Here is a 20,406-nt window from a genome sequence, read left to right as displayed (position 1 = left end):
AGCTTATCTGAGCAAGGTAGAGAGGGGCACAAATCTATGCCTAAAACCATAAAGACTTAGATGATAGTTGGACAATATGACCATTTAGAAAAACCAATATCAGTAGGTTCTTCTGTTGGGTCTATGACTTTCCTAGCCATAGGTCTCAGACCAAGCATGAATTCTCTCCTGTGGAGTACACTACTATGGATATTGGTTTAAAGAACCAAGCTAGGATCAAGGTATAATGTGGTCAGAGAACAGGGATAATGCCTACCAAACATATGCTGGGGTGTAGTTCATGTGCTAGAGTGACTGCCTGGAATATCTGCATCTCTGAGTGTCCCGGTCCTCAGTACTCAGAGTGGTGTTGCATTTTTCTAACTCCAGCCCTTGGAAGGTGAGGATCAGAGGAGCAAGTCGGAGCCAACCTGGATTACACAAGAGAGAACCTGTCTCAAGTGTGTGTGTGTATGTGTTTGTGTGTGTGCATGCACGCGCAATAAATTAACTACTACTATAGTGCTTTCTTTGGAGAGGTTCTTTCTTTTGTTTTTTCCTCCCTGAAGAAAATTGGTCATTCTTCACTTTGCACAACCTCTATCTTTTTATATACAGTTCATAGACAATTTTATATAAGACTTCTATCTTTTATATACATTTATAATTTTGTACTTTTATGGATGTATGATATTTTTGAGTATGTTTCTTTATTCCCCAATAAGCTCTTTACTGCAGGCATTTCCCAGTCCTCTTGCCCAGGATGATTTGTGACTCATTTTAAATTTAGTAAATATGCATCAATAAAAGTTATGGAATTGGAACAGGTCAATGTTGGCCGTAAGTTTGGTATTTTGCGACACTTCCACACGTGATATTTGAGTGATACAGTTTTAAAAGTGTAGACTTGGGGCTGTGGTGATCCCACAGTGGATAAAGTACTTGCTGTGCACGAAGACCTGAGTTCCGAGCCCCAGCTCCCATGTAGAAGAGCCAGGCAGAAGGCACGCACTAGACTATCAGTGCTGGGGTGTAGAGGAGACAGGAGGATCCCAAGCAAGCACTGGACAACCAGCCTAGTTGGATCTCAGACCTGATTCTGTAATCTCTAGATTTAATGAGAGTCTGACTGAGAAACAAGAAGGAGAAAAACAGATGAAGACACTCAACACCTGATATCCACTTCCAGATCTCCCATGGCCATGCATCGGTAAACACACCTTCATGTTCATACTCCTATAAGTCACATATGCACTCATAGACCTCACACATAGACACACATACACACACACACAGACACAGACACAGACACAGACACACAGACACACACACACACACACACACACACACACACACACACCAGAATACAAGTTGCCTAACAAGAAAAACCATAACCAACATTTATGTAATAACTTACAGGTTATCCTTAATAAGATCAAATATTAATTCCACTGCCACTAAACACCCCTGATGCTACCTGTCCCCTGGACTACTCGCTGCCCACCCTAACTGCCCTTGGGGGTTGGAGGTGAGATGGCACCCAGTCAACAACACAGACTCTGGGAGCAGGTGAAGAATACCACAGCAAGCTCATCTGAACACTGTTGCAAGTTCTTTTAATACCCTCCACCTGTGCCCCATTGGTGCTAAGAAAGCGTCTCTTCTCTATAGCAGTTCCTGATTGGCTGGCATTGTTTACACCAGCGATCCTTGGTCTCTCAGGCAGTCCTCAATTAGGTCCTCCTACAGGAGATGCTTTTGTAGCTGCACGGTACCTGGCATTTACACAGAGGTGGCTATGCCCTCTGTTATTACAAAGAGTATGAGGAGCAGAGGGAAGACGGGCTATCCAGTTAGGGATCCATTGCTGCCTCATATGCAATAGTTGCTCATGGTGATGTTTCTAGGTGTAAATGAGATGAGATGGGTTGTGAGAGGAATAGTGTGTGAGCAGAGTCTGCAAGGTTGACAGTCCCTGTATTTGATACGGACAACATGGAGCTATTGAATCCCACATTTGAACTAGACAATGAGAGGCACCAGCAGCCACAGCCAAGAGCTGCCATCCAGGGTGGAACTCAGCCAAATGCCTTCTGATATTGTTCAAAACAAATCAGCTCCATGAAGGTGGGACAGGATGGACAGACACGTGCACTGTGCTGAGTCCACCGGCAAAGGGTAGAGAACACTAAAGGGATATTCTGTTAACGCACATCTATTATAATGATAGCATTCACAATGGTAAAATTCTTCTCAGAGAACAAAGGAGAACTGGGCCATAGACAAGCAGACTAATCAATGATTCAAAATCATAACCTCGCTTCATGGCCCTGTCTACTGCAGCACAGATATGAAAAAGTAAACAAAATACAGCTGGACAGGGTGCATACCTATACTCAGTACTTGGGAGACTGAGTACTTGGGAGACTTATGAGTTCCATGATAGTGAGGGCTGAATAGCAAACCTCACTGGTTTCAACACAACACAACAAAACACAACACAACAACCAAACAAATACCTATTGTGGGTGCTAGAAAAGTGGCTTAGCTCTCCGAGTCCAGTTTTCCGCATGCAATGACTGACAGCTCACAACCACCTGTCTGTAACTCTAGTTCACGACATCCCAATACCTCAGGCCTCTGTGTCAAGCACAGGCACACCCATATTCATATAGTTAAAAATAGAAGAAATCTTCAAAAACATCTGCATTGTATTCTGTTAGATGGGTAAGTAAATGAATCAAGGTAAGAACACACACTGACTTAGCCTGTGTTTGAGTTTTCCCTACTGTGACCGGAGAACAGAACTCTGGTGTGTCTGCCTCGCTCTGTCACTCCAGCACCAAGCACACTGGTTTGTTTTGCAAATCATAGGCAAGTTTTAAATATTTGACTGGCTAGCTGACTTTCCAGGAAAACACAGTAAAGCAGAAAATAATATCAAAAGCTTAACTAAACGAAATCACTGAAAATCTCCAGCTGGCAAACTTCTCCTCCCTCCCCCACCCTTTCAGGAGATTAATTGCAACACTTAACATTTGTAAAGCATTTCTGACACATCAAAATGGTCAGAGGGGAATATGTACTGAAAATCTAATCCATTATTATTAAAAAATTGCTTTGTGGTCCCAGCAACTCCCCAGGGAAGGAGGGATGGGAAAGAAAGGGAAACTCACATTCAATATTTTTCTCAATGTCTTAATTTGGGAAAACGCAGAGGGTTTGATGGTGGTTCATTCAGAGGTCTGGGCAAAGGTTCAAGCCATTCCTGAGTTATCTAAACTGATTCATCCTTCCCCTGTCTAAAGCCAGCAACTGCAGAGGTTTGCGGCAGCAGCTGCCCTGGCTGCGCTTTGCGCTGAGGGCTTAGCGATCCTTCTCTTGTTGGTCTCCTTATCATCTGGTGCTTCGCTGTCTCATCTCCTCTTCCAGAGACTCCCGACATAATCAGCGTCTCCTGCAGCTGCTGACAGACACAATGAGAGGACGAACCCAGAGGTTAATGGAAGGGGCCCAGTGAATCCAGTCTGCCCCAGAGAAAGGAAGCAAGCGCCCGAAGTTGAGCGAGAATGACATGCAAGCAGAGGCAGCCAGAAGGACGTTAAAGAGCCCGGATATAAAGTCAGAAAAACGGAGTTCAAAAGGTGAGCCAGTCATTGTCTCACACCTTCTCCCTAGCAGAGCACAGTTACAGCCTCCCTCAACAAGTTAAAGATTTTATTTGCTTATTTGAGGAGGCCATAACTAACTTATCAGCTATTTCTGTTGGGAGATGCCTCCAAACTGTGACAATCATTTGTCAGTGTTTCTGCCCAGCATCTTCTCTCAATCTGACCCAAGTGTCCAAGGCAGGCAATGGAGAGTGACTTCTTCCTGCCACTGAGTGGCATTTTAGGGAGAGGCTCCATCCAGATTCTCAGGTCTGAGCATATGACACAAGGCGCTCAAACTCCACTCATTCTCCCAAGTCATGGAGAATGGAGTCAAACACCCTAAGGAGCTAAGAAGATGCCTCCGTTGGAATAATGGCAGCTTGTGGGCATGAGGATATGAATTCAGATCCTGAGAACCAACATTAAATCAGTTGGGTGTACACTTGTAACCCCATCACTGAGGAAGTTGTTACAGGTGGGTCCTTGTAGCTTAATGATAGGCATTCTAGTTGAGTTTGAGTGCTAGGTTCACCGAGAAACCCTGCCTCAAAAACTAAGGTGGAGAAAAAGAGGGAGATACCCAATGTTCATCTCTGTTTTCCATAGGCAATGAACCCTTATCTGTACATACATATGCACACAGACAGACAAACTGAAATACACACACACACACACACACATGCACACATATACACATACACACACACAGAGACACACAGACACACACAGACACACACAGAGAGATACACACACAGACACACACACACAGACACACACAGACACAGAGACACACACAGACACAGACACACACACAGACACACATGCAGACACACACAGACACACACACAGACACACATGCAGACACACACACACATGCAGACACACACAGACACAGACACACACACAGACACACATGCAGACACACACACACACATACACACACACACAGACACAGAGACACACACAGACACAGACACACACACAGACACAGAGACACACACAGACACAGACACACACACAGACACAGAGACACACACAGACACAGACACACACAGACACACACACATGCAGACACACACAGACACACACACAGACACACATGCAGACACACACACACATGCAGACACACACAGACACAGACACACACACAGACACACATGCAGAGACACACACAGACACAGACACACACACAGACACACATGCAGACACACACAGACACAGACACACACACATGCAGACACACACAGACACAGACACACACACAGACACAGAGACACACACAGACACAGACACACACACAGACACAGACACACACACAGACACAGACACACACACAGACACACATGCAGACACACACACACACATACACACACACACAGACACAGAGACACACACAGACACAGACACACACACAGACACAGAGACACACACAGACACAGACACACACACAGACACAGAGACACACACAGACACAGACACACACAGACACACACACATGCAGACACACACAGACACACACACAGACACACATGCAGACACACACACACATGCAGACACACACAGACACAGACACACACACAGACACACATGCAGACACACACAGACACAGACACACACACAGACACACATGCAGATACACACACACACACACACAGAGGAAAATAATGTCTGGCATTATCTCATCAACTCTGAAAAAGAATCGCAGGCAGGTGAATGTGAAATGAAGGAGTGCCGCTGTGAGCTCAACCCTGTTTTCTGACATAGTTCTGCTCCACTGCAAAGATCTCCAAACAATGTAGAAGTAACAGCCTCTGCTACGCCTGTGCTGTCTGTGCTTCTGGCTGGGAAGCGGGGCTCTGTAGACGCACTAAGTGTAATTATAGTACTGTCTGGCCTCATCCATTCAGCGATTGCCATAAGGCGTACTTTCCCAAGAATATAAAGAATACAACAGAAAATGGGCTCTCCTGCTAGGAATGCCTGCTGCCTGTCCATTGGCAGCAGTTTATGGAGACAATGTCCCTTCTGAATGACATGCGATAAATTAAACTAGTCATCTCCCTGTTAACCTCACCTAAAGCAGTCCGTTTATAAAGAGCAAATGTTTACTTGCCTCCAAGTTTTCAGGCTGTGATCAATTGGCCCGTCAAACACAGCCATGCAGAGGTTTTAGTGTGTAGCAAAAACTGTTCCAATCATACCCTGGGAGCCAAAGAGCAAAGGAACAAGCTGATGCTTCCTGTTTCCTTTTGAGAACAGATCTTCAGTGACCTAGTGACTCCTCACTAGGCCCTACATCTTATAAAGCCCAACTACCTTGTTCCTCTAGCATAAATAAACTGGGGCTGGGGTGAGGCATTTGAGACTCAAACTACTACACAGGTGGTGCGTTGATCACTGTTATAATTTCTGTGACCAAAGGGCTGACATGAAGCATAAGGAGGAAAGGTCCATTTTGGCTCATGGGTCAGTCTTGAGTTGTGAAAGGCAGAGTGGATGCTAACTCTGGCAGAGGGAGCATATGAAAGTTACTGGTTCATATCTTATCATGACAAGAAGCAGACAGCAGACAGCAGACAGGAAGCAGAGAGCAAACAGGAAGCAGAAAGCCATCAGGAAGTAGGGAGCAGTCAGGAAGCAGAAAGCCATCAGGAAGTAGGGAGCAGTCAGGAAGCAGAAAGCCATCAGGAAGTAGGGAGCAGTCAGGAAGCAGAGAGCAAAGAGGAAGAAGAGAACTGACAGGAAGCAGAGAATAGTCAGGAAGTAGAGAGCAGACAGGAAGAAGAGAGCTGACAGGAAGCAGGGGAAAGTCAGGAAGTAAAAGAGTAGATAAGAAGCAGAAGCAGACAGGAAGTAAAGCAGAGAGCTGACAGGAAGCAGTGAGCAGTCAGGAAGAAGAAAGTAGACAGGAAACAGAACAGACAGAAAGTCAGGAAGCAGAAAGGCAGGAGGCATAGCCAGTGAGCCACTTCAAACACACGAGCTTACAGGGAACATTACGTACTCACACCGTAATAGGTAAATAAATGGAATGGTGTCAAGGGGCACTGTGGTCTGTGATAGCCTAAGAAACGTTTGTGGACCAGATAGGACTGAATTTAGATTTGCAATGATGGACACTGAAAACAAATGAATAAAAGCTTTTCAGCTATGACTGAGAGGATGAGTAAAGGGATTTAATTAGAACAAACAAACAAACAAACAAAACAAACCATGATGTATAACACATAGGACATTAAGGCAGAAAGGGTGAAGGGTAAGAAGTTATTAGAAGAAAAGCCCAGAAGAGCATTCTCCTTTCAGATGGCAGGAGGCCTGAAAAGTCTGACTCAGGGGCTTGAACTTTATTGACTGCCTCCTGTAGGGTAAAGCGACATCGTGCAGGACACAGCAAGAAGAAACTTTAATAGAAGGAAAGGAAGCCACCAAAGCTGTCGATGCTTGCAGGGAGAGGGCTTGCGGGGAGGGGGAGGGATAGGAACTCGGGACAAACGTTAGACATTTCCACTCACTTTGTTACCAAACTCCAGACAATTGTGTGCTCCTCATTTATTCTCAGAGCAAAGGATGTATTTCCCGTTGCTGGGGATTCCAGTGGCACAGGACCAACCATCCAAGGTGTACTGTGCTTTCACGTCCTTTCCTGAGTTGTTGTGAGCCACAGTACATGCTAAGCTTGCCTGAAGGACTGGTACCTGCATCTACACTGCAGCACGGGGATTCTCCTCAGGTGGTGTTTACATCCCCAATGTCCACAGCATTTTACCACATCCAGTAGAATTACTATGTCTTTTTGACTGCCACCTTAGGTTTTCTTGTCCAACTATCTGAACTTTAGGATAAACTTCCTTAAACATTTTATACCCTCAATAAACAGAATCATTTTTATGCCCTCAATAAAGAGAATAAAAAGATTTTTTTGCACATATTAGTCAGTAGGAATTTAACTGTGCATAAGAAACATAAAGGTCTGTCTGCCACCCAATTTCCCTACAATGATAGACTGTGTCCTGGAGCCATGAACCAAGTCAACTTCTTTCTCCCTTAAGTCGCTGCGTCAGGTGTTTAATCACAACCGGAAGTGAGTTGGAGAACAAGAAGCTGGGTGGGCTGGAGATGCTCTTTATAGACTGGGTACACATTCAAGAGAATGACATTTTCATCTCTGAAGATTGTTATATTTCAATGATGACTTCTTTGATTTAAGAGAAGATGAGAAAAATGGTATCCATCAGAAATTACTCTGATGATAAGAGAGTAAGGGGAGAAACATTTGGGAAGATGAAGGACCTCTTTATAAATCCTGATCCACAGAAATATTTATTAAAAAAGATCATATGCATGTTCTGGTAATTCAAGCACAAGTGTGTTCATTGATGGAAACAATATGGGGATTAAATATCCACCACAGTTGTCATACTGAATGAAAAAGTTCACTGTAAATACATTGAGGAAGAGGTTCGTTTACAAAACTCATTATCACCTCAATTTTCATCACCATCATCATGACCATCATCATCACCATCATGACCATCATCACCATGATCATCACCATGACCATCATCATCATCATAGCCACCATCATCATCACCATCATAACCACCATCACCATCATCACCATTATCATCTTCATCCTCATCAAATTACCACTAAATGAAATGTTTATCAAACAGCTACACCATGAGAAAACTCCACTGATACTAAGGTAAACCAGCAGCTGTGTTTCCCAAATACTTCATACAATGGTAAACATACAACTTTCTAGATAAATCTGTTTGCATACTGGGAATGGAAGAATTCTGAAACATTTAAACCAAGATTAGACCCACAGTGCCATCAATGAAATATCTATTTTCAAATGGTCCATTACTACAACTTAATGTTAAAGAAAGTTCATAAAGATTCTGTCCTGTGCTATAGAACGGGATCACTAGGCTTTGTTGTATCATACTCCCTTAGCCTGCATCCATCCCCAGACCCTCTCTCCACATCTTTCCTTGCCTTCTCAGCTAGCATCTGAGTGTGGGCTAATCAGAGACCACATGACCAGAAATGGTGTTCTGTCAGTAGAGACCCTGAGACCCTCAAGTCTTTTAAAGGAACCCTGTACTACATCCCATCCTAGTCCCAAGGAAATCACAATAGTCCTGGGAAAGTTAAAGGATCAGCTTGCTGATGCGTGCAGACATATCACACACAGATAGTACAGCCTCGAGAAGAAAGAGGGACCCCAGAGTTACTGATGCTGCTGGGCCACCACAAGCTTCTGGAATGCTGGGCAGGTCATGAGACCTTTTCTTCTCTTTAAGTTAAAATATAAAAATAAATAAAGCAAACAAAGAAACAAATGATTTTTGTCCTTGGGAAGGACTTTATGAGACCATTAAAGAAATATGGAGGGGTTAAGAACATGCTAAAAATGAAGTTTGTCATGAGAAGAAAGGGAGGAGGAGGAGAAGGAGGAGGAGGAGGAGGAGGAGGTGGTGGTGGAGGCCTCTGAAAGTTTCAAAGGGATATGTTTTAAATTCTGGGAAACATTTAAGACAAAGTTTTATAGGATGAATGTGGTATTGCAAATGTGGCCATGAAAACTGAGAAGCAGCTTCTTCAGACTGAGACACCTGATCAAATAATCGTTAAGTCTGAGTTGGTGGATTCCAGGACACCCTCTCTCCTGGGTCTCACTTGGTCAGCAAGCGCCACATGAAGTGAGCAGGGCGGCCAACATGAACACCAATTTATTGATGGGAGATTCTTGTCAGAGAATGTCCAGTAGCACCACCTTCAGGAGAGCCATGTAAGGGATAGTCTTGTAACCTGAGGAATGTTCTGGAAGACACTACCTGTAGTTTCTGTCTAGGAAGTGGGTCTGACATAAATCAGGAGAAAGACACTTATTTTTAACATTGGTCACTTTCTCTTGGAATGTTTCTGATAAGGCCAGGTTGAAAACATAATTGGATAGGGATATTCACTTTTCAAAGCCAACCACAGCAGAAGTATGAAGCCTGTAGTGAGGCTTTGAGGGTACAGTGTTCCCACAGGTGTGTATGTTTGAACACACTGGCTTTTTAAAAATATCAGTTCAGTTTTCTTGTACAATGCCTCTAATGCTAGTGTTGTTGCTGTATTTCAAGATGATGAGTGTGGGGAGCATGGTCTAAGGCTGTAAGCTACTTGGAAACTGGGATGTCCACACAAGAGTCATCTTTTGAATAGCTCATTTAATCTACACAAATTCCTTGTGATATGATAATATATAAGTTCCTCAATCAGGCTCGACTCCAATCTGAGGGAATCCCAAGGGAGGGCAACTTCCGGTCTCCTGTGCACTTACTCTTTAAGGAAGAAGACATCTACATATAAACCCTCAGAGACTGTGTGGCCTTGTGTATGAGTGATATATGGGAATACCACTTATTTCATGACTCATAAATAAATATGCTTGAACCCATTTCCAGGTGTCTGGTGGTCAGTTGAGGGATATGACTCTGCCCACCATGTTCTAGAGGTTCTGGTTTGTATTCTACAAGTTGAGTCTTTAGAATTTCTACCTCCCAGGTGAACCTTCAGGACACAGAGCACATCAAGCCCATCCAAGGTGGCTTACCAAGTTTCCAGGTACAGTATCTTCATCAGGGCAAGCAAGGGAATGGCTAGGCCTCCACCATAGCCTTAGACATCAGTGTGTTATATGACTGCATCCAGGAAATACATAAGAAGTCTTTGGCAAGTCCTCTACATTTAAACAAAGAATACCAACACCTCATTAGCCCAACAGACTCTGCCTTGCCAGGTCCTGGGTGTGGGTGGAGCCTCACTCAGAGGGATCTGCAGAAAAATCCTAGGAGGGAGAGACCAAGGACACACTCAAATGGGTGCCATTCATTTCCATTTTAAAATCCTTGGGAGCCAGATTTGGTGAGGTACAACCTGAAACCCCAGCACCCGGAAGGTGGATGCGTTAGACTCTAGAGTTCACCTTCAAACCCACCACAGATCCAGGAGCAGGCCTGCGGGACTCACCTACTCCCTCAGAGCTAGGCTTCTACTCCACACTCTGGGTCTCCAAGGGAGATATACTCTCTTTAGATCTGTTTCGGTCCGGATGAGCAAACCCTTTGGCTTCAGCTTTCAGGGAAGGGAGTTTGCAATTCTAGATTGCACTTAGTAGCAGAAAGATTAAATCTGTTCAGTGTAGAGAAATCTAACCAAAAGCATCATTAGGGAAGTGCTACAAAGTCACTAAAAGTCCTTAGTAGGTTTAAGAAGCTAGTCAGGTTCCTGACCCTCTCTGCCATCCCCTCCCTGGGTCTACCTCCTCTCCTCGAGGAAGTGTGTGAAAAGTGTTAAGAGCTAATAAAACATTCTGTCTTACTTTGTAAAGTGCCAGACATTGATTCTGTTCAAAACACCGTAGGTGGTGACTTCTTGTTCCACTCTCTTTGCCAGTCACTCAAATGGAAAACACTGTGGAAAGAGAAAGACTGGGGATGGAGGAGGAAGGATAGAAGTGGGTGTTCCTGCCTGGACTTTCAGACAAGATGGCAGTTTTCACATGTATTGTATTAAAGAAACACACATGATGTAGAGAACTATAATACTCCTGTCCTCACTGTCCCATCCATTTCATTTGGATCTTTCCAAGAAATACCGTACTGTGCTCAGCCCAAGAATGAGATCAGACTCAGCTTCCCCCCATGTGGGAATGAGGCAAGAAGGGGCAGACCAAGAGAGGCTGAAAGGGGGGGATGTTTGAGGGAGGAAGGGAAACCACCTCAATGTTTCTCTGAGGCAAGCCCAGACCTGGCAAAGACAAAAACAAAAACAAGAACAAAACAAAAAAAAACCAGAAAAGGAGTTGCAACTCAGATGTTAATCTCACCCAGTGAGGGAGGTGGCTCTTGAGAGAATTGAGCATGCTCATTTTAGAGAGGGGGAGGGGAGGGAGAGAGAAGAGAAAAGAGAAGCCATGAGATTGTGGGCTGGCTCACTGGTCCACATTCAAGTGTGTGTGTGTGAGAGAGAGAGAGAGCTTCATATAATGTATTTAGATAATTTTCAACCTCTCTGTAAACTTTTTCTAGACCCACCACCACTTCCCTACCCATATAACGTTGTGTCCTTTAAAATGTTTAATATACCAAGTGCTGTTTGTGCTAAGTGCATGTCCTCAGACAGGTGGCCATTTGGTAGAGAATGGTCATAGCTATGTATGTTCTAAGAGAAAACAGAAAACCTGCTTCAGCAGCTATAAATTGCAAATATCTCCTTGGCTCCCGTGGGACTTGATATCCCAGTCCCTTGTCCACGCTGGGGTTTGGTCTTGCTTGAGTTTGCACATATCTTGTGCAGGATGTGACGACCACTGTGCATTCATCTCTGCAGCTGCCCAGCTGTGACTGGAAGACACTGTTTACTTGTTGTCACCTACCACCTCAGTCTCTCCTGCCCCTTCCTCCTCAAAGATCTATGGGTGTTGGGAAGAAGATGTTCTATTTAGGGCTAAGCATTAAGGAGTCTCTTACTCTCTGAACTTTGGCCAGATGTGGGTTACTGTGTTACTCACAAGTAGAAACTTCTATAAAGAGGACAGAGCAGTGTAGTAGGCCATGGGTAGAAGTCATTAGGAACTGGTTACATATACTGTCCTCTAGTAGAATAATAGTAATAAATTAGCTCTTAGGCCCTATGATGTGTGTATCTGTAGGTTCTTGGCTCAGTAATAGTGCCGAGTGTGGGTTTCACCTTGTGGAGGGGGCCTTAAATACAGCTAGAAGGTGCTTGGTTATTCACGTGATATTCATGCTACTATTGTCCAGTGGAAATGTCCTCAAGGTCAGTTATTATTGTAACTCTAGGCATTTACAGCTAGGTAAGATAGATGGTTACTCTCCTCTAGTATCATTCACAGCACCTTTCAGTATCTCAGAAGCTAACCAGTAGGAATGAACCTTCCATGTCAGGTACTAGCTTGATTTCTCCATGTTTTATGACCCAAGTATGTGATGTCTTCAGCTAACGGGTATTACTGTCAAGTTCTGGAGAGCAACAAATAGCATTGCATTACCAATAGCCTGTAATGTTTAGAAAATCCACAAGTCCTCACTTGCCAGCAAAATCAAAAGAGGCAACACATTGCTGGAACTGAGATTACTTTTTTCTGGCTTGTGGTTTCTAGTAGGACATTGTTATAATTAATTTTAACTCTTTTTGGGTATGTATACACAATACATACATACATACATATACACATACATGTGCATCTACTGTAGTGGGTTTCTTTATGACTTTTATAGAAGGTCTTTAATATTATTTTATCCTTTCCCATACACTTTCCTCTAACCTATCTCTTCCCCACTGCAGTTTAACTCTTTGTGTTCTATCATTCCTATTTATACCTTCCCTCCCTCAAAAGACATCCAGAGGTCCACCAACTGGTGAAAGGATATTGAAAATGAGTCATATTTACACAATGCAATATTATTAAGGTGTTAAGAAAAGTAAAATTATGAAGCTCACAGGTAAATTGATAGAACTGGAAACAGTCATTCTGAGCAAGGTAACCCAGACTCAGAAAGACAAATGCATGTTTTGTGGACATCAGCTATGACTCTTCACATACATGTGCTTCATTTGGAGTACTCATAGAGACCAGGGAATTCTCCAGTTTTCTGTACCTTTCTTGCCACTTCTGTCGTGAGGTAAATTTTTATGTCATCTCCTCATCCTGTGGTAAATCCTCACTGACCTGTCTCCCTGCTGTCAGAGGATCCTGCCTCTGCTATCGTCTCTTCAATGGATAACTGACAAAGAGGAAGTAAAGAAACAAGAGCAACCTCTAGCTCTTGAGTGTCAAACAGTTACAATCCGTGGCAAAAGCTACATATTTGAAGACTGTAAATGTTTGGGGTTTGAGAGACAGTTCAAATTTACAAAGATGTGATTCTAAAGGTGAGGCTTTTTTTTCTTGGCTCTTGAATATGAAGAAAAGGGAACGAGGTAGAAAGTTAATACAAGAGCTAGAATTCAGAATGGGTTCCCACTCCATCTTTAGATAAAGTTTAGGAGCTCCACAGAAGAATGTGGTTTCACCAGAAACAGACGTCTTCTGGGTACCCTAAATGATGGTGGAGTCAGCTAAGACTCCCACACTGACCTCTATAGACACAAGGCTGAAATTAAGACTGAAGGTCTGTTGGGGTGCTGTGGGCCTCAGCACGAAAGCATCAGTCATTTACGAGGTTTAAAAACCAATCAAATGAGTACACAGGCAAAGTCAGTACAGTTCTCTAAACATGAGAGCACCAACAAACAGCGTCATTTAGTTAGACATGTTTACCCTTGCACACCCAGTTGGAATGAAAAGGTAAACACAGTTGGAAACTTCCTTTCTTCCCAAGTCTAACCTTAACCACGTGTCATCCGTATTGAGACAATGAGAAATTGCTCAATTTATCTGTATACACTATGAGTTCCCTGGTTTGGTAGCCCAATATGTACTTCAAAGTATACTTCATTTCTTCCAAAAGGCTGGCAAAGAGCTTTGCACTTCGCAAAGGTGGTAAGGCAGGGAGGAGATGGAGAATGACACTTTTTTTTTCTGAAAGGAGAAAACAGTATGGGAGAAAAAGTCAATGAATGGACAAGAATCTGTCCTTAAGACTTTGGGGAGTATACAGCCTTCTAGTGAAAAGGCCAGGGAACTTATTTTATCTTATATATTTCAATTCAAAACAAACATCTATGATTTCAAAGAAGATTAAGCCATGAGAATGTCAGATATTTATTAAATGACTACAGCTTAGAGCTGTATCCTCCTATCAGTTGGTCAATGTGTAGGAAAACTTGATTAGTATTAGCCTCAGAAATACCCAATGTGGACTGTCCACCGATTGCTGGGGGCAGAGGACTCTAACAATCTGAAGGAGTTATAAAGTCTTTTTAAAAACTCTTCTAGATCATATTACCTGATTCTTTGGGCATTTTTCTAGAATGGAGAACAGAATATAAACTTGTAATAATTCTGGATTACTACTCTGGATACAGGAGACATTGACACAGGAATGGGAGTGAAAAGACGATAGGAGCCAGAGAACCAGAGCATGTGCTGTGAGATAGTGTCTTCTATATGTGACAAGGAGGTGCACCCATGAAATTTTGAAGATGTAGTCACCTAAAGACCGGCACAGTGGCAATACTAATTGACATTGCAAAGTGGCTGGTTTCCAGGATCAGTCTTGGAGAGCTGGTTTATCTCATTTAGGAAAAGTGAACTCATCCTAGTATGATTCCCAGTCAATGCATGAGAACGCCATGGCTGCCCCAATAAGCAATTAGGGTGCTGTTCTCTGAGTGACAGACAGTGCAAACCAAGCTGCTCTGTCTTTGAGCCTTGCTCACAGAACTTTTTCCCATACTCGTCTTTTGGGATGGAGACACTCTTGTCCTCTTGTGATTGGAGGAACCTTTCCATCTGAAGAAGTATCTTACCTGACAGCACGTTGCAAGCCCCAAAGGATCCAACTGCATCTGTCTGGACTTGTGACTGGGGCTCCACGATGAAATGGAAAATACAAACATGGAAAAAGTTAGCCTGCTCTGTGATCCTCAGACACAGGATGCTTAGTCAGTCAGCTACAGGAGCACAAAGCATAGAGCGTTGGGCTGGCTAGCACATTTTTCTCTCTTTCAGCGTAGCTGATGGCATCCCTGGACCTAGAGATAATGGGCCAGACCAGAAGAGAGCAATAAAGGTGAAATAAAAGGACCAAAATCACCTTTTGGTATTGCTTTGCAAACATACATACATACATACATAAACACACACACACACACACACACACACACACACACACACACACACACACAAGACCTTTGACTGTTAAAGGCCCACTTATTTTCTAATCTGCTCCGCCTATCCAGGTGTATCTGTCTGCACTTTCACCAAGTCAGGGCAAGACAGGTTCTTTTTAGCAGAGTTACAAATATCTTTACTCATAAAGTTCCTTTCCTCCTGAGGAACCTGTCCTATTCTAAACTCTCACCTCACCTATTAAGTTTTCTTACATATTTCTGTACGGAATTTGTTCCCCCTTCTTTGTCTTTCTTGTGTGTGATCTCAGTATCAAGTCAGCATACTGCTATCGTTGACTTGTGTTCTCTTTTAGTTGTGTATTTGCCGTGCTGATTTAGGCAGTCAGGAAAAGCCCTCACTCTCTACCACACCCTGGTCCAGCATCTAGAGAAAGCCATCGGGGGACTTTCGTAGTGCCATCGTGGAGAAAAAAATACTGATCTCTAAGTTATATGTGTACCTTCTCAATATATAATTCAGCCTTGCTTATGTCATTCAGAAGGATCCCAGTGAAGAAAGTATTCATGTCCCCTTCTACAGATGCATTCAGAGTTAAGCAAATTACCAAAGTCACATAGAAAGGGTCAAGGATAATATCCACAGCCCAGGCAAATACTTACGCCAGTAATCCCAAGTGCTTTGGTGACTTGGTGTTGGTATGTTGTGACGATATAGCATAGGGGAAGCATAGATGTTTTCCAAAATGCCATTGGCGATAGGATCTGCGATTGCCTAGCTTTCTAACACTAAACGGTGGAGCTGGTTAATTCTTCATTCGTGCAATTGCAAATCCTATAGCTGGCCTGGGTGGTGACTCAGGCGCAAGCTTAAGGACCTGAGCCCAATATCCAGCCACTGGGGAAGCTGAGGCAGAGGGCTCCAGGGTTCACTGGCCTGCCACAGTAGCCAAGTCTGTGAGCTTTAGGTCTCAGTGAGAGACCTTGTCTCAAAACACAAGGTGAACTTCACCTGAGGTTGACCTTCTGTGTTCCCCACATGCATATGTACACACCCATACCCACATGTGTGTACTTGCACATACCTGAATATACATATATATTACACATACACATTACACATATAGCTTATACATATACATACACATACATTATACATATACATTACACCTACACATTACACATATACCTTATACATATACATATGCATCCACATTATACATATACATATACACATACATGTACATGTACACATTATACACACATATACATACACATATACATTCACATACAATTATAATATACATTATACATACATATATAGAAGGTCATGTCTCCCTAAAATAGTATAGAAGTGTTTTTGTTGGTGTGGGAGGATAAAAACACATTGCAGAGCCATACAACAGTCTCTTAATATTGCTACAGAAAAAAATTAAAACTTTGTGATTTGTGCACTTAAATGGAGATATAAGTGGGCATTTTTTTCTAAATCTGATATGGAATCTAGAAAGACCACAATGGTTACCACAATTGTTAGTGGTTATCTGAAGGCCTTAGAGGAAAACTTCTTTTGTCCTTGTTTAAATGTTTTTTTTTCTATTCTTAATACAATTGTCATAGTTTGATTTTTAAAGTTATATATGGTATGAATACAGAGATTGTCTCTAAAAATAAGTGGTTCTGTTTTTATTTTTAAAAATGAGTTCTTTTGTGTTTGGGTGACAGAAAACTTAGTTTATATTATGAAATGTCAAACTTGCCCACAAGCAGCAAGGAAAGCGGCCTTTGTGCTTGTGGGAAACCCTAGAGAAAGAGCCGGGAGTTGGGTGATATCCCTGGATACAAGTGTGGGGCACAGCCTGGCTGGATCCCAGTAGCACATGGAGATATTAACTTTTCCTAGACATCATATCTCACAAGAGATGGAAACAATCGTTCTAAATTTAACCAATTGGAAAACAGGAAGAACCTTAGACAGTCCATTGTATAAAGGAATGGTAACCCACGAGAGACACAAAAGCCCATTTTATTATGGGATTGCCCACAATGGAAACTTCTCAAGGCACAGACAGTATTCCTGCTATGAGCCTTCATGTTATGCTGGGAAGGATTTTTAATTCTTTGAACTCTAAAAGAATGAGCCTGTGGCCTTTAGACTTGGGTACTCACGGTGGAAGTAACTAGCAACATGGACGTAGTCTTTTCTGGCTGCAGAAGATGAAGGGGATGGGGTGGGCTCATTGTGGCTATAGTTCAATCTACATCTGCTACCTTGTGGAAACTCAGACACTGTGGATCTAAACCAACAGTCTCTAGAGATAACAATACATACAGGGATCTTTCCTGTGTCTGACTTAGATCTTTCCAGCTTTAAAAGCCATCCTTAGAATTGTCCCACCCCGGGGCTGGGGATTTAGCTCAGTGGTAGAGTGCTTGCCTAGCAAGCGCAAGGCCCTGGGTTCGGTCCCCAGCTCTGAAAAAAAAAAAGACAAAATAACAGAATTGTCCCACCCCATTAAATTGCTTCAAGTGGAGCCACTCTGAATGTCCTTTCTCTGCTCCATGCCAGCATCTTCTAAGCCTTCAGTTCCTGTATTTTCATTGGATTACATGGCGTCTCTCAGCAAACTCCTTTCTTGGGCCATCACACCTGCACAATGAACTGAGCTGATCAGGGAAGGCTTGGTGAAGGAAGTAAGCAGAGATGGATTTGGTACAGGAGAGCATGCTCAGGAGAAAGGGACTCTCAGGTAAGAAAACCACTATTAGCTTAAGCACAGAGAGAGGCAAGGAGACCCCATGTGCAGGAGCCGTGCTCTTGCTTAAATAGGGAACACTGATGGATGGTACATGCTTTTGCTTTATTACTGTTCTATCTCCTTTTCACATTTCCATGTCTCCAAGCAGCTGCCTGACCAAGTGGTTCTTGACCAACTCATTGGCTGTCTCTCGTTCCTGCTTTGAGTTCAGGCTGTGAGGACAAATCCTCACCTTCTCAGCGGAATTCACCTGATCTTTGTTGACCACTGGTCCTCCCTCATGCTTGGTCTAAAGAGCTGGTCACTCACTTATGGGTTTTCATAACTTTCTCTTTCAGTTACAGTTCTAAATACCTGGCTGAGAGTGAGGTCAAGACCCAACACAACACACACGATGTCACATCATACTCTCTTGGCTCATTTCTGCCCCAGAGTTGACCTGGCAGGACCCTCTCATGTCTTCTAGTGTGTTGTTTTGGAGTGAACGTCATAGCTAAGGACAAGGCCAGTTTCTTATCTCCATCCTTTGTACTCTTCCTCCTCTTTGTGTGTGTGTGTGTGTGTGTGTGTGTGTTTGTGTGTGTGTGTGTGAGAGAGAGAGAGAGAGAGAGAGAGAGAGAGAGAGAGGAAGAAGGAGGAGGAAGAGGAGGAGGAGGAGGAGGAGGAGGAGGAGGAGGAGGAGGAGGAGGAGGAGGAATCAAGAGATCTTTTCTCTACCATTCTTGCCCATGTTACTGTGAGACATAGTTTCTCACTGATCTGGAAGCAGGTCACTATGCTTAGCCAGTGGGCTAGATCATTCCTACGCTTCACCTATCTCCTTTCCCCCACAGCTGTAGTTATGCATAGCCATGACGAGCTTTTATATAGGGACTGGCCATTTGAACCCAGATCCTCATTTTCGCAGAACTAATGGTCTTACCTCACATTCCCTGACTGAGAAGACCCAGGCAGGACAGTATAATGTGTTTGATGGAGTTTTCCACACAGTGGACATTTAAACACTTTCAATAGTTGCTAATTTAGTCTAGGTTGTGAATAGAATTATTTTTCACTAGGATAGATTAATGTTAAAATGATTTCCTTTAGAAATCTTACTCCAGAGAAGCATTTTTAGGGAAATGGCTTAAAAAGAAAGAAAGAAAAATCAAAACACAAAGTTATGTTCACTAAAGAAGCAAATCTCTGATAAAATATATTTCAGAAACCATTTACATATGTAACTCAATATGTGTATGTGTGCTAGACATCATCTTTTTTTTTAAAGATTTATTTTTATTTATATGAGTACAGTGCAGCTGTCTTCAGACACACCAGAAGAGGGCATCGGATTTTATTACAGATGGTTGTGAGCCACCATGTGACTGCTGGAAAATTGAACTCAGGACCTCTGGAAGAACAGTTAGTTTTTTTAACCACTGAGCCATCTCTCCAGCCCGCTAGACATCATCTTAAGTGCTTTGTACTTATCAACATGCTTAATCTTGTAAGTAGTTTTACTCCTACTTTGCAGATGAAGTGCCCAGACATATGAAGTTATGTTAAGACATCTAAGAATAGATCACAGATACATGCTCAACCATAGTTAAATTATGCTACTCTCACACATGGCAATATTTAGAGTAATGATCATTTTAAAGCCTCAAGAAACAAAAAAATAACCATAATTCCAGGGAAAAGTTCAGTGATGTTGTTTTGAATAAATCATAATTAGTGACATTTTAGAATTGTAGTTATAAATGAGACAGTGTACGAAGGAGAGAAATGGCTGCTATATCAGAGCGATGGATTTGGTATTTATTCGGTTTAGTGAGGATTATTTCACCATGATTTTGCATGCTATTGAAAGGTAACCAAATTTTAAAAAGAAGTGGAAGTGGTAGTTGACCCCAGTTCTGCTGAGCAAATCTACTTCTGTCTGACTTCATTGTGTTTGTTTGTCTATTATCCAATAGTTCAGCTATCTTTGCCCTCAGAGACTATAGCAAAAATGATTGATAAGATGGAGATTTGATCCCAAATTGATACTTCCTTTAGTTGCTGCCTGGGGGAACTCTTTTTAGTCAAAGACAGTCAAGGAGTTGGGATATGGCCTGAGGAATGGGCTTGAACTCAGTCCCTCATGAAGGTTTTTGCCTGAGAAGGGCAGAAGTAGTTTGCACCTGCTGGTTGGTGGTGTTTGACAGGGACACTGTTTGCTG

General features: G+C 42.8%; 1 protein-coding gene across 2 annotated transcripts; it reads right to left on the bottom strand.

Annotated features, from left to right (window-relative positions):
• Positions 1–3,176: 3,176 nt before the first annotated feature.
• LOC120096340 (uncharacterized) lies at positions 3,177–16,469 on the bottom strand. 2 transcript variants are annotated; one of them, XM_063272728.1, is made up of 4 exons: positions 15,126–16,469; positions 11,011–14,235; positions 10,243–10,370; positions 3,177–5,834 (listed from the first exon to the last, which is right to left on the bottom strand). In XM_063272728.1, exon 4 carries the CDS (start codon positions 5,259–5,261, stop codon positions 4,179–4,181), a length of 1,083 nt encoding a protein of 360 aa, XP_063128798.1. In that variant the 5' UTR covers positions 5,262–5,834; positions 10,243–10,370; positions 11,011–14,235; positions 15,126–16,469; the 3' UTR covers positions 3,177–4,178. The 2 variants fall into 2 exon arrangements, with proteins under 2 accessions (XP_063128798.1, XP_063128797.1); XM_063272727.1 differs by lacking the exons at positions 11,011–14,235; positions 15,126–16,469 and having other exon boundaries at positions 10,243–10,682.
• Between the last annotated feature and the right edge of the window lie 3,937 nt (positions 16,470–20,406).

The sequence above is a fragment of the Rattus norvegicus genome, chromosome 13 (assembly GCF_036323735.1).
Source record: "Rattus norvegicus strain BN/NHsdMcwi chromosome 13, GRCr8, whole genome shotgun sequence".
Taxonomy (NCBI): Eukaryota; Metazoa; Chordata; class Mammalia; order Rodentia; family Muridae; genus Rattus; species Rattus norvegicus.
Note: the sequence above shows the minus strand (reverse complement) of the source record. Positions and strands in the feature narration are given on the sequence as shown.

Coding starts and splice junctions, on each gene's coding strand:
- LOC120096340 (XM_063272727.1), bottom strand. CDS start 5,394: ATGTCAGAAAACAGGGTTGAGCTCACAGCGGCACTCCTTCATTTCACA.